The sequence below is a fragment of the Ctenopharyngodon idella genome, chromosome 5, assembly GCF_019924925.1.
Source record: "Ctenopharyngodon idella isolate HZGC_01 chromosome 5, HZGC01, whole genome shotgun sequence".
Classification (NCBI taxonomy): Eukaryota; Metazoa; Chordata; class Actinopteri; order Cypriniformes; family Xenocyprididae; genus Ctenopharyngodon; species Ctenopharyngodon idella.
In genome coordinates this window covers 25,333,623-25,346,541 of record NC_067224.1, presented here as the reverse complement: position 1 = coordinate 25,346,541, position 12,919 = coordinate 25,333,623, and the positions used below count along the sequence as shown (strand labels likewise).

The 12,919-nt window shown below is 44.8% G+C and overlaps 3 protein-coding genes across 6 annotated transcripts; 1 reads left to right on the top strand and 2 right to left on the bottom strand.

Annotated features, from left to right (window-relative positions):
• The first annotated feature begins 1,049 nt into the window (after nt 1-1,049).
• casp22 (caspase 22, apoptosis-related cysteine peptidase) lies at nt 1,050-7,006 on the top strand. Of its 2 annotated transcripts, none has more exons than XM_051895002.1 (7): nt 1,050-1,254; nt 1,556-1,876; nt 2,081-2,097; nt 5,218-5,326; nt 5,567-6,056; nt 6,155-6,308; nt 6,601-7,006. In XM_051895002.1, exons 1-7 carry the CDS (start codon nt 1,248-1,250, stop codon nt 6,616-6,618), a joined length of 1,116 nt encoding a protein of 371 aa, XP_051750962.1. In that variant the 5' UTR covers nt 1,050-1,247; the 3' UTR covers nt 6,619-7,006. The 2 variants fall into 2 exon arrangements, with proteins under 2 accessions (XP_051750962.1, XP_051750961.1); XM_051895001.1 differs by having other exon boundaries at nt 1,059-1,254; nt 1,556-1,888.
• LOC127513315 (uncharacterized PE-PGRS family protein PE_PGRS46-like) lies at nt 2,104-5,187 on the bottom strand. 3 transcript variants are annotated; one of them, XM_051895003.1, is made up of 2 exons: nt 4,569-5,187; nt 2,104-4,514 (listed from the first exon to the last, which is right to left on the bottom strand). In XM_051895003.1, the coding sequence occupies exons 1-2, from the start codon at nt 4,786-4,788 to the stop codon at nt 3,616-3,618; spliced, it is 1,119 nt and encodes a 372-aa protein (XP_051750963.1). In that variant the 5' UTR covers nt 4,789-5,187; the 3' UTR covers nt 2,104-3,615. The 3 variants fall into 3 exon arrangements, with proteins under 3 accessions (XP_051750963.1, XP_051750964.1, XP_051750965.1); XM_051895004.1 differs by having other exon boundaries at nt 4,596-5,187; XM_051895005.1 differs by having other exon boundaries at nt 2,104-4,487; nt 4,596-5,187.
• Nucleotides 6,928-10,381, bottom strand: tnfsf10l4 (tumor necrosis factor (ligand) superfamily, member 10 like 4). The gene is made up of 5 exons (XM_051895006.1): nt 10,092-10,381; nt 9,852-9,983; nt 9,691-9,736; nt 7,652-7,738; nt 6,928-7,549 (listed from the first exon to the last, which is right to left on the bottom strand). The coding sequence occupies exons 1-5, from the start codon at nt 10,263-10,265 to the stop codon at nt 7,146-7,148; spliced, it is 843 nt and encodes a 280-aa protein (XP_051750966.1). The 5' UTR covers nt 10,266-10,381; the 3' UTR covers nt 6,928-7,145.
• Nucleotides 10,382-12,919: the final 2,538 nt, after the last annotated feature.

Below are 12,919 nucleotides of genomic sequence, written 5' to 3'. Positions count from 1 at the left end.
CAGAAATCAGCAACAGATATGTCCAGAAACGCTCTCTCATAAACATCTGGCTGAATCAGACCTCTGTCTTTCTGACCCTCACTCTTGGCATGTTCTGCTAGTATAATATGACATAAACATGTTTTAATAAATGCTGCAACGCAGAGAAAGCCACCACATTAGCAGTGGGACAAAAGAAACACTTGTTGTCACTGCAGCGGGAAAATCGCTTTGTTACTTTCGTCCCGGTTCTCCCCTACCAATTCAGATGTAGCTTCTGTACCTCTGCTGCACAAAGATGAATTTTGTTGTTAGTGGTTTCATTTGACTGGTAACAGCTCTATATAGGCTAGTGTCTTATTATTCTAATTGTATTTAATGATTAAAAAAATCATTAAATACAATTATGCTCTCTGTGGTTTCAGGGGTGCATGTGTATGCGAAGACAAACTAAAATATAACAAGTTGAGAGAGCCCTCTGCTATGAACACTAAAATGCAGATCAAAATCATTCTATATATAGTGTGCAAAGGTACATCTGATGATAAAATCTTTCTGTAGGCCTGTGCCTTCTCCTTTGTGATGTGATGTTACCATTAAAGGAGAGAATATAAATACAAAATACGGAGTTCGACATTAAGCCTTGTGTTTGTGCTTGTCCTTTGGACAACTAAAATGGTCATTTAGCCTAATTGTCAGAGTAAAATAGTAGCTTGCCTGGGGAAAAAAAGGATTTTTTTGTGTGTTGTAAATATAATTTATTCTGAAACAAGCAACATTCTCATCAGTGTTTTATCAGCAGTGACATATTTAAATCTGCATATTTATGTTATTTACCCTGGGGGCATTTTATTAACCTTTTATTACCTAGCTAAATGAATCATTCTCGCGTTTTGGTTATTGACATTTTAATCAAGCTACTCATCTGGTCAAGCAAGTAAAATTCTCTTTCACATCAAAAAATTCACTTGTCCTGCAGTCCCAGACAAGCGCATGTCGAGCCCTGGTAAGCCTATGTGCCGGGGCTCAGCCCCGGACGGCCCCGGTCCAATTTAACCTCTGGTCTCAACCTCTTAAGCTTAAGGTCTTGGTCTCGGATTAGGTAGTCTTGACTACAACACAAGCACATTCACAGAAAACACCTTCCACGTCGAAAAATAAGGCTACGCCTTTTTAGGCGGGTTTACTTTTTTTCACGATTTCGGGTCGTTACCCTTTAGCAACAGGCTACATAAAACAGTACTAATACAACACGTTTATACGACGAAATGGCAGGTAAGATTAATATGAATAAATTATGTGTCTGAGTTTGAAAACATTTTTTTTTGGCTAGGCTATTGCAATGTTTTTGACGAAATTGCTGAACAAGAATGAGATGAAAAGTGAAAGTAAAAAAAAAAACAAAAAAACGAACATTTCCAATTTAAGTTAAGCATTATATTAAGTATTAGTCTATATAGCAACTGAAAATAGTAGCCTAATACATTGTAAAGTATGTGACAATAATTAATCTATAATTAAATCGAATAGCCTATAGGCCTATAAACATTTTACTTAACAAAGTGTTTTCCTTTAGAAATAGTATTGGAAAAAAATCGGATACAACTGATTGATGGTTTGTCCGAACCTGTTATCAAACATTTGTTGGATGATCTTCGGGGGGAGAATGTGGTAAACAGTGGGGAGAGTGAAGAAATTGTACAGAAGACCAAAACGCGAACTGATCAAGCTCGAGATCTGATTGATTGTGTGAAGAGAAAGGGGCGGAAAGCAAGTGAAATTCTGCTCAAATGTTTGGAGAAGAGGGACGAGTGTGTGTACAAGAACCTAAACATGGATGGTCATTCAAAAATTCCTGAAACAGCAGTGACCTCTAGTCACATACCTATAACGTCAGGTAGTACTACAGGTAGTTTCATGAATTATTCAATATTTAGCCTTGATTTAAATTCGTTTTATCATGTATCGTTTTATCATCTTTTCATGTGTCTTTTTGTACAATGATACTTAACTAATGAGTGGAAGCATGTGGGAATATTTGAAAAATATATAACTTTAAAGACTTTATACTTTTGATATTGACAGTATCTCTTTTTTCCAGATGAATCAAGCAATACGGTAATGAAGTGGAGCAAGCTATGCAACATTTTCACATAATACATTTTCCTATGATTTCACCTTTTTTTTTTTTTTTAACAAATTATAAAATTTTCAGATTTTATTCTTGAATGTTGGATGTACTCTGTAACTGTCACGATCACTGTCTGTTCCTGTCAGTTCCTGGACTCCACTTCCCATAATCCTCCCTTCCAATCACATGCACCAATCACCAATTGCCACACACACCTGCAGATCATTACCTGGACTATTTAAGACACACACACACACACACCCTTTGCGAAGTCTTGATTTGCCCCGGTGATCAACTCTGAGCGTTTTCTTGTGGACTGTTTACCCTGTTACCGTTGGATTGTTTATTCGTTGTGATTCTCTGCTGCCTGCCCTGAACCTTGCCTGTGTACTGGACTGTGATTGTTTGCTGCCTGCCCTGATCTCCGCCTGTGACCCGATACAGTTTGTCTGCTGCCTGCCTCGACCATTGCCTGTCCCTGTTTGTGTCTCTGCCTTTGTCCTGTCTACTCTGTAAGTACTTTTAATAAACAAGCTGCAAATGGATCCTCACGCATTCGACCCATCATTACAGAAGACTTCGCCCTCAAACGATCCAGCAGCTTCTACGAGCGCTTCCAGCCTTAGCATGGACCCAGCAATACGTCTCGTCCGCCTTCGGCAAGGTAATTGTACACTCGAGGACCACATTCAGAAGTTTTTAGACATTGCCTATTTCTCTGACCTGCCTGACTGTGCCCTCATTGACTTCTTTGGCTATGGATTAAACGAACCATTGAAGGACTACTTACTTACTAATGGTCCCCGAGGGTCGTTTGTGGAATTTCTGGACTTTGCCCTGCTTACTGTTGGTTCACTTTTTACTGTGGGTGTCGCGGAGGAACGCGACACCTCGTCCCCCCATGTAATGGCTGCCTCTAAAGAGAGCCTGCACAAAATGGCGGCCACAACATCATCACATCATGTCTCCGCTGATCTTCCAGAGCCAAGTCAAGTCTCCGTTGATCCTCTAGAATTACATCACGTCTCTGGATCTGTTTGGGAGCGGAGTGGGTTGCGTTCCAGTGTGGCTGATCCAGCGCTGACTTCAGTACGAGCGGCTGGCATTCCTAAGCCTCCGCCGGCCGCTTCACACTCAAGCTCGCCGGTTGCCACGCACTCAAGCTCGCCGGTTGCCACGCACTCAAGCTCGCCGGTTGCCACGCACTCAAGCTCGCCGGTTGCCACGCACTCAAGCTCGCCGGTTGCCACGCACTCAAATTCTCTGGATGCTATGGACAAGATGGCCGCTTTGCCAGTGCCCACGGGCAAGATGGCCGCCCCGCCAGTGTCTGGGAACATAGGGGTCGTTCCAGCCAGTGAGTCCACTCCAGAACCAGCTCCAGTCCGCAAGTCCGCTCCAACCCGTGAGCCCGCTGCAGCGCCCTCAGAGGAGGTAGGCATAGAGCCACCGCCTCAACCATGTAAACGGAGGAGGAGGAGGAGGAAGAAGGCTTCCTCCATCCCTCAAGGCCCGGAGGCCTTCCCAGAGCCCGCTGTAGGCCCGGAGGCCTTCCCAGAGCCCGCTGTAGGCCCGGAGGCCTTCCCAGAGCCCGCTGTAGGCCCGGAGGCCGTCCCAGAGCCCGCTGTAGGCCCGGAGGCCGTCCCAGAGCCCGCTGTAGGCCCGGAGGCCGTCCCAGAGCCCGCTGTAGGCCCGGAGGCCGTCCCAGAGCAGTCCGCTGCCGTCCCAGAGCAGTCCGCTGCCGTCCCAGAGCAGTCCGCTGCCGTCCCAGAGCAGCCCGCTCTTCCTGATACGGCCACGGAGGCCGTCGCCGAGCTCCTCGCCCTGCCGGCGCCACCCGAGCTCCTCGCCCTGCCGGCGCCACCCGAGCTCCTCGCCCTGCCGGCGCCACCCGAGCTCCTCGCCCTGCCGGCGCCACCCGAGCTCCTCGCCCTGCCGGCGCCACCCGAGCTCCTCGCCCTGCCGGCGCCACCCGAGCTCCTCGCCCTGCCGGCGCCACCCGAGCTCCTCGCCCTGCCGGCGCCACCCGAGCTCCTTACCCACGAAACCGCCACGGCCTCCGTTGAATTCCCCAAGAACTTTTTGGGGGGGGGCCATATACCTGAGGGTGGGGAGCTTGTGGGTGGGGACCCTGCACGGCCGCGATCATCAGCGGCCTCCGAATTGCTTGAGCTTGCGGGTGGGGACCTTACACGCCCACGGCCTTCAACCGCCTGTGAACTGCTGTGGCCGGCTACGGACCCTGACCTACCGTGGGCGCCCAAGCCACCTGACCTACCGTGGCCGCCTAAGCCACCTGACCCGCCGTGGCTGCCCGTGGCACCTGACCCGCCGTGGCTGCCCGTGGCACCTGACCCGCCGTGGCTGCCCGTGGCACCTGACCCGCCGTGGCTGCCCGTGGCACCTGACCCGCCGTGGCTGCCCGTGGCACCGGACCCGCCGTGGCTGCCCGTGGCACCTGACCCGCCGTGGCTGCCCGTGGCACCTGACCCCCCGTGGCTGCCCGAGTTCCTGGACCTGCATTGGAGACCCCGTTCCCGTCTGCCAACAGGTCTCCAATGTACCCACCCCCCCTCCCTATCTGTGCCATTTACGCCGCGAGGACGCGCCTTCCGGAAGGGGGGCGTTATGTCACGATCACTGTCTGTTCCTGTCAGTTCCTGGACTCCACTTCCCATAATCCTCCCTTCCAATCACATGCACCAATCACCAATTGCCACACACACCTGCAGATCATTACCTGGACTATTTAAGACACACACACACACACACCCTTTGCGAAGTCTTGATTTGCCCCGGTGATCAACTCTGAGCGTTTTCTTGTGGACTGTTTACCCTGTTACCGTTGGATTGTTTATTCGTTGTGATTCTCTGCTGCCTGCCCTGAACCTTGCCTGTGTACTGGACTGTGATTGTTTGCTGCCTGCCCTGATCTCCGCCTGTGACCCGATACAGTTTGTCTGCTGCCTGCCTCGACCATTGCCTGTCCCTGTTTGTGTCTCTGCCTTTGTCCTGTCTACTCTGTAAGTACTTTTAATAAACAAGCTGCAAATGGATCCTCACGCATTCGACCCATCATTACAGTAACGCCTGCTATTTTGTTCTAGGATGAGGAGTACAAAATGGACAGTAATCCACGTGGACTTTGTATAATTATTAATAACGAGAACTTTAAAAACCCCAAAAAGAAACGAAATGGATCCCAAAAAGATGTTGGTAGGCAGTAAATGATTTTCAGTTTTTGTTTATGAATCAAAACAACACACTCATTCACAGATCTATCTTTTTAGAAGAGGCTTATGCACTTATGAGATGCTTATTGTACTTGCTTTTTAAAATCTTTTTGTCCTGTTAATTTTTTTTTCTTTTGTTTGTTGTAGTAATGTGGATCTATATATGGTCATGTAATTTATTAGCTTTAACTTATACTTTTCTTTCTTTTGTGTAATTTCTCAGATTCTCTGAAAGACTTGTTTGAAGATTTGGGCTTTCGGGTTGAAATCGAGGAAGATCAGACCGCATCCGAAATAAAAGAGCTCATGATCAATTACAGTAAGGATCGCCATCATGGAGACTGCTTTGTCTGTTGCGTGATGAGTCATGGACGTAAGACTGGTGTCCTGGGATGTGATGAGGAAATATGTCTCCTGAGTGACATCACCTCCCCATTTGATGGAGACAACTGCCGCTCTCTTATTGGCAAACCTAAAGTCTTCTTTATCCAAGCATGTAGAGGGCCTGAGATGCAGAGTACAGTGCTGACTGCAGATGGTCCTGGTGCCAGTCGTATGCAGGATTCTGGCAGTGTATCATACAGCATTGCCAAAGATTCTGATTTTCTGATTGCCATGTCCACGGTTGAGGGATATATGTCGATTCGTAATAAAAACAGTGGGTCATGGTTTATACAGTCCCTTTGCAAGCATTTAAGAGAGGGGAGTAAACGGTGAGCTATACACAGTTTTTTTTTTTTTTTTTTTTTGCATGCAGTAATACTGTATTGTCTGGGTTTATATGTTTGTTTGTTTCTTCCTTCATTTTTAGAGGCCAGGACATCTTGGGGATCCTCACTAAAGTCAATAATGAAGTAAGCCAGAAAGAGGGCACTGTAATCATTAACAATGATGAAATAGATGCAAAGATGACCCCTCAGCCCCTTTTCACTCTGAGAAAGCTTCTTGTTTTCAGAGCTCCGAAGGTCAGAACTTAATTCTGTTTTTTTTTTTTTTTTTTTTTTTTTTTAATATATAACAGAAATGGATTACAATTCTGTGCAGTGTATGTTATTCTGTGTAAATTTAAAACTGAATATTGTTCTGTTGCTGCATCTATCTAGTATTTCATATTCAAAGTAGCTGCCTTGTGGTTTAAGTACATTTTTGTGGTGTGATATTTTTCAGTTCTATCTACAGAAGAAAATCTGAATCAAGCAACATTTTAAATATAAAATATTTATAAAATAAAGCTCTCTTCATTCCCCATTATATCAGGCTGCTGCTTCTAAATAGAAGAAATCAGGATAAACAGCTTCATCTTTCACCAACAGAAGAAGAAAATCAAGGACAGAGAGAATTTCTATTCACCTCTGCTTTCGAATATTTGTTATATGAGAATTAAAAAAATGTGTTGTTGTGTACCACATTTAACCATGTAAACAAAAAGAAGAGAATGGTTTTATTATTAAGTGTCAAGAATATGAATAATAATATACCTGAATTGATGTTTCTTTAATAAATTACATCAAATTCTCTTACGCTGCTCTTGAACTGTTTTAGCTGTGGATTAAAACACCTACACATATCAACACGACTGAAGACTATAATTCACATATGGATTTAATTAACAATGAACAATCCATTAAAACTAAATTAACTTTTTTTTTTTTTTTTTTAAAAACACCATTATTTAACAATGATGTGGACAAAATAAGCTGTTATTCATCATCTCTACATACATTTTTTTTCGTAAATATCATGGGAACAGATAACATATAGGCCAATGAGAAATAAATTGAATCAAAATGCTCCAGTTTTGCTTAGTTAATCATGAATGCCCCAAAGTAAGTGGACTCCTGAGGGAAGCGCACGGCGCTTATATTCAGCACGTACAAGGAGAGCCTGTCGCCTTTTTCTAAGCGGAACAGCGCCCCCTGGTGGTTGGAATAAAGCTGTACATCAGACCTTACGCTCACACAGGGAGTCACTACGGCTTTTGCGAGCATCACTGGTCGTGGATAGGATGCTGTCCTCTTGTATAAGTATTGGGTAAAGTGCATATTCTGTCCTAATTGTGTTTCGAAATTAACCTGAGAGAAAACGAAGTAAATTCCGTCGTGTGGCACCGCTATTTCTCCTTCGGGGCTCAAGCGCATTAATCCTTCCTGACTGACTTGGCCATTCATATTGTCCCACTGGATACGATCCAGTGCAGGAGTTTCGTCTGCAGAAAGTAAAGACAAGAATATAATTAGTCTATTAAATTTAACCGCATTATCTTATGTACAGTGTAAAGAGTGGATTGTTACTCTGGGAAAGATCATACCATTTTTCTGAAGCCTTTGATATTGCTTAAGCTCTTGTTTTGCCCCGACGTGCACAGCTGGTTTGAAAATCTCAGTGATGTTATGTTCTGTAAAGTCCAAGAACATACTTTCAATTGAACAATGCTTGAAGCAGGGTGGAAGTGTTAAAGGGTTTGTGGGGGCTAACATCACAAATTAAAGTCACGCGTGAACCTGAAGTTGCAACCGACTTTACTTCAGTATCATTATATATTTTCAGAGTAAAATGGATTGTTGGGTGCTTCTCAATCAGAAGGCTGCATTTCGGCTCCCACATCATCAAGCGCCTCGATTTGAAAGATCATTAGAAGGCAGCCTTTGTTTCGCATACTTCATTTAGCTAATTTTGAAGGATGCATCAAGTGAATCATTTGCTTCCTGAAATCACTCACAATCCTTTCCACACATTCCAATTCACAAAAAAGAACTGATAGAAAACGAATCGGCACTGAGCTTGTCTGAGTTCATTATGAAATGTAAGACAATAATAATGTTTTTGAGACAAAGGCCTACATGTTATCTTTTGTTTTGGTGTAAATGAATTACTTAGGCCTAACACTTAAACTGAGAATAATGTAAGCCACTGAGAGAGCACAGATGGTAGTCATTCACTGTATTGCATTAATAAAAAGTCAGTTAATATAAGGGTTTTTAATACATTTAATATTTTTCCAAAATTAAGTTTTAATAGTATTATGGTGCTGTAACCTTGGGGGCAGGAACATGTGTGACGTAGCCATCCGCACTTACTAGACTGTCTCATTCTAGCGTTTAATGCTGAGGAGGACTATGGCCTACAAGCCTCCGAAGGACTGATTGAATGAGAAAAAGAGGGCATGGCTTGTTTCTTTCCACTGGGAATTGATTGGATATAGAAAAGTAGGTGTTCCATTCCACTCACTGTCAAAGCTCGCAGCAGACAGACAGTTGAAGGGGATGTTCTTCCCAATCCGTCAAACTGACATCATCAGAGAAGGATGGCCATTCCAGATGGGAGGAACATTTTCAGGTTTGTGTGTATCAATTAACTTGCATGGATGAATTGTTCACCACAAGACTAGTAATGAGCACTAACAAAGTAAAAAGGGTTCATTTTGATTTCATGCCGACTTTAAAGTCCCCCTGCAGTCAATAATTTTATCCCTTAAAACTCATATTTGATAATCAAAATGACATTTAAATTTTTTCCTTGAAAATAATTTCTTTATGCCTTAAAATAGCTTGAATATAACACCCTTGCTTCATTTAGTATATGCAGATTCATGAATATGCAAATTTGTCCCCGCCCCCACTCAATCACACCACCTCTGACTACCTGATCCCCTCGGTCAGCTGTAGTAAACTACTGGAAAATTTTATTCCAGAAACTGATTCAGAAGAAGAAAATGAAGAGTGCTTATACAGGCTCGTCTACAAGTCGATGTATCAAAATGGTAATGCGTTTTATGTATCGCTCTCTACAACATCAGACACATAACGGTAACTGATATGATTATCCTTTGGCTTGACTACATTATCAAACAGCTAATAGTGTGTTGCTAATGTTACACAAACCGTGTTCTGTTTCGCCATCTCAGAGTCAGACTGCTGCCTTCTAAAAATCAGTATCCTAAAAAATGCTTTGAACATCAAAGAAAGTCAATGGAGAAAAGCCCCACCCCGCATGTTGACAGGATTGGTTACATGTTTGTGACGGTAGGAAACGGAGGCGGTTTCAAACAGCGTTTTTGAGACTGTCTTTGGTAAACTGCAAGGACAAAAAAAATGCTAAAAAAAAATGGTGTTGAGTGATGAATTTGCACATGGTTTGTCTTAAAGCATATTAAAAACAGCACAGACATAAACAACATTAAAAACTTGATTTTCACAACAGGGGGTCAGACCTTACATATAATAATGTAGTTTCAACAGCATTTTCATACAACATTTCAGAATAAATGATTTATATATATATATATATATATATATATATATATATATAAGCAATAATAGCAAAAATAAATAAATAAATTTGTTTTACCTTCCAATGTTCCCAGTACATAATTTTGTATGTCTAGCAACAGCCTCTGTACAAAAAGAAATTTAGACTCTTAGTATGGAATATCTTACATGTATTACATACATGTAATCTTATTTCTCGATTTCAAAAATGTATTCATGTTTTGAAGCCGTTTTAAATACCTGCCGTGCAGTTTGTTTCAGTTCTTGATTGAGCAAGTCACAACTTGCGATACCTGCTTGATCTGCTGGTTGGGTGACATCTGCGGAGAGACAGTGGATTGGATACCCTCCATCTCTGCCTGATTCACGAGTCTTTTAAAGTAGAAAAAAAAGTTATTAAAAGTACATTTGTCTAAATAACAACATTTTTTTTGTTTGTTTAGATCATATAATACGTTTTTATTAAACGATTTAACTCACTCTGTGAATATCCTCCGAGAAGTCATAAAGAAGAAAAGCTGTGATAAACGTCTCAGTGCCTAACAATAAAATCAGAATCAAGAAAAAAATGTACTGCCCTTTTTCATTTTTGTTTTCAGATTTGTTTTCGTCCAGCTGGCTATAACTGGGGCTGATTGGTAGGTTTGATGTCATGTTCCAACAGCGTTTTACAGAATATTCGCATGACAGAAAGAGAAAGTAGCCTTTCCTGTTGTTTCCTGAGGGAGTCAAAGGTCTTGGAGGAGCTGTTCAGCTCTTCCGCATGTTAGTTTGTTTTCCTTGCTGGAAAGTCCCGCGGTCACAGCACCGCCCCTCCTTCTATCAGCCTGATTGAATGAAAGTCCTGAAAACTGAGGTGAGTTTTTTTCGTGGTTATGCTAACGTTAAGGGAACATTCCATTTTATCATACTGCTAACATCACTGGAACGTTACTTTTGAATGCTCTCTTGAAATTATGAAACATTTATAAAACGTTAGAGGACCATCCAACTTAAACGTTTTAGAAAAAAAAAAACGTTCCATGAATGATGTAGCCTTTTAATATTTTTTCTGCTAACATTCTGAGAACATAGCCTACAGCTGCAAAAGATCAAACCCACAACGACACTGACCAAGCAAATAAATATAGTAAACAATATTATAAAAATGACAAATTACTTCCATGTTTTGCCACAAAATTATGTTCCCTTGCGATACTACACGAGTACTGCGTCATTCGTCTTATTAATATATATATAGATAATAATTATTAATAAGACAAGACGCAACGAGAAAAACTCCTTTTTCTCCGATTCTGAAGCCTTTATACAATCACGCAGTGTGAATTGCACGGCCATTGGTTCGTGAAGTTAAAGAAAACGAACCGATGACGGCGCGGAATGCGCGAGCCAATGGAGAGCAAGCCCGCTCGAGCCCGCCAAAAGGGGCGGGGTCTCGGGCTATATAAGCGGCCGTCTCACCATGGCAAATCGATTCAATCTCCTTCAGCGACGCAGATATCATCTCTTCACTTGATCTACGAGACCTGAAGCCGCCTTCACCTGCAAGCAGCTGGATTCGTCGCTGATCAACTCGCCGCTCTGCAGCAGTTTGGTCAGAACACGACTCCGCCCCTCGCGCCCTCCCGTTTTCTTCCTCCCAGGAGCCTGTGAGGAAAAAACAGCGGGGCAGAGGATCCCAGCGCTCGGATAAGAGTGAGGTCACGTCGGCTCAGGTCCCACGTGCCTCACTCTCTCCACATAGAAAGGTTTCCCCCGTCCAATTCTCTCGCCCAGACCAATGCCCCTTTGCCATCGCGAGCGACTTGGTCTCGTTCGGGAGATCTGATGAAGAGCCGCTGGACGACAGCATGTCACTGGCGGCTTCGGAAGCCAAGGAGTGGTCGGGCTCACTTCCTGACACTGCCCCCTTGCCGTCTTTGGAACCGATTGATACCAGGGCATCAATCGACTCGGAGCTCACCCGTGTGCTGTCTAAAGCAGTTGAGCAGCTCGGTCTGGAGTGGTCTGTGCCTGAGGAACCCACACGCAGCCGCTTAGATGAGTGGTTCCTGCCTGGACGTCGCCAAGCGCCTCCACATCGGTCAGTGCCCTTCTTTCCTGAGGTGCATGATGAGCTTACCAAGTCATGGCGCGCTCCCTACTCTGCCCACCTGCATCCTTCTGCCTCTCACGCTCTCACCTCTGTTGATGGCGCCGGGCAGAAAGGATATGAAAAGCTGCCTCCCTTGGATGAAGCTGTGGCCGCACACTTGTGTCCGCCCGCTGCCATTGAATGGAAGGCGAAGGCCGCCCACCCATCCAAGCCCTGCTGTACCACCTCGGCCCTCGCTGGACGGGCGTACACCTCGGCCGGTCAGGCAGCTTCTGCTTCGCACTCCATGGCGGTACTCCAGGTGTACCAAGAGAAGCTCCTGAGAGACCTGGATGAGGCTGGGCACGACTCAGCCACCTTCAAAGAGCTGCGTAGCGCCACAGACCTGGCCCTACGCGCCACGAAGAACACGGCTCAGGCTATCGGGCGTTCGATGGCCAGCCTGGTGGTGCTGGAGCACCACTTATGGCTCAACCTGACAGAGATCAAGGACGCAGACAAGGCCATCTTCCTTGACTCGCCAGTCTCCCCCACTGGTCTCTTTGGGCCCGCCGTCGATGGTTTCGCCGAGCGCTTCACAGCAGCACAAAAGTCGTCCCAGGGCACCTCTGTGGAAAGCAAGGATGCACATGTCCTGCGTTCCGAGGTAAACACCACGCTGGCGAAAGGAGCCATAGAGGTGGTTCCTCCAGCACAGAGCAAGTCAGGTTTATACAGCAGGTACTTCCTCGTTCCCAAAAAGGATGGCGGTCTCAGACCCATTCTCGATCTCAGACATCTGAACAGGACCCTGATAAAGCGCTCATTCAGAATGATCACTTTGAAGCAGATCTTCCCGCAAATACGCCCGGGAGACTGGTTCTTTACCCTGGATCTGAAAGACACTTATTTTCACATCCAGATAGCCCCCCATCACAGGTGATTCTTGAGATTCGCCTTCGAAGGGGTGGCATATCAATACACGGTCCTTCCGTTCGGGTTATCTCTGGCTCCCCGCACTTTTACGAAGTGCATGGATGTGGCTCTCTCCCCTCTGAGACAGATGGGTGTGCGCATACTGAACTACCTCCACGACTGGCTCATTCTGGCCCAGTCGGAGGCGGAGCTAATATCCCACAGATCCATCATCCTCAACCACTTAGAGTGCTTGGGGCTCAGGGTCAATTTTACAAAGAGCTCGTTATCTCCCAGCCAACGTGTGTCGTTCCTGGGG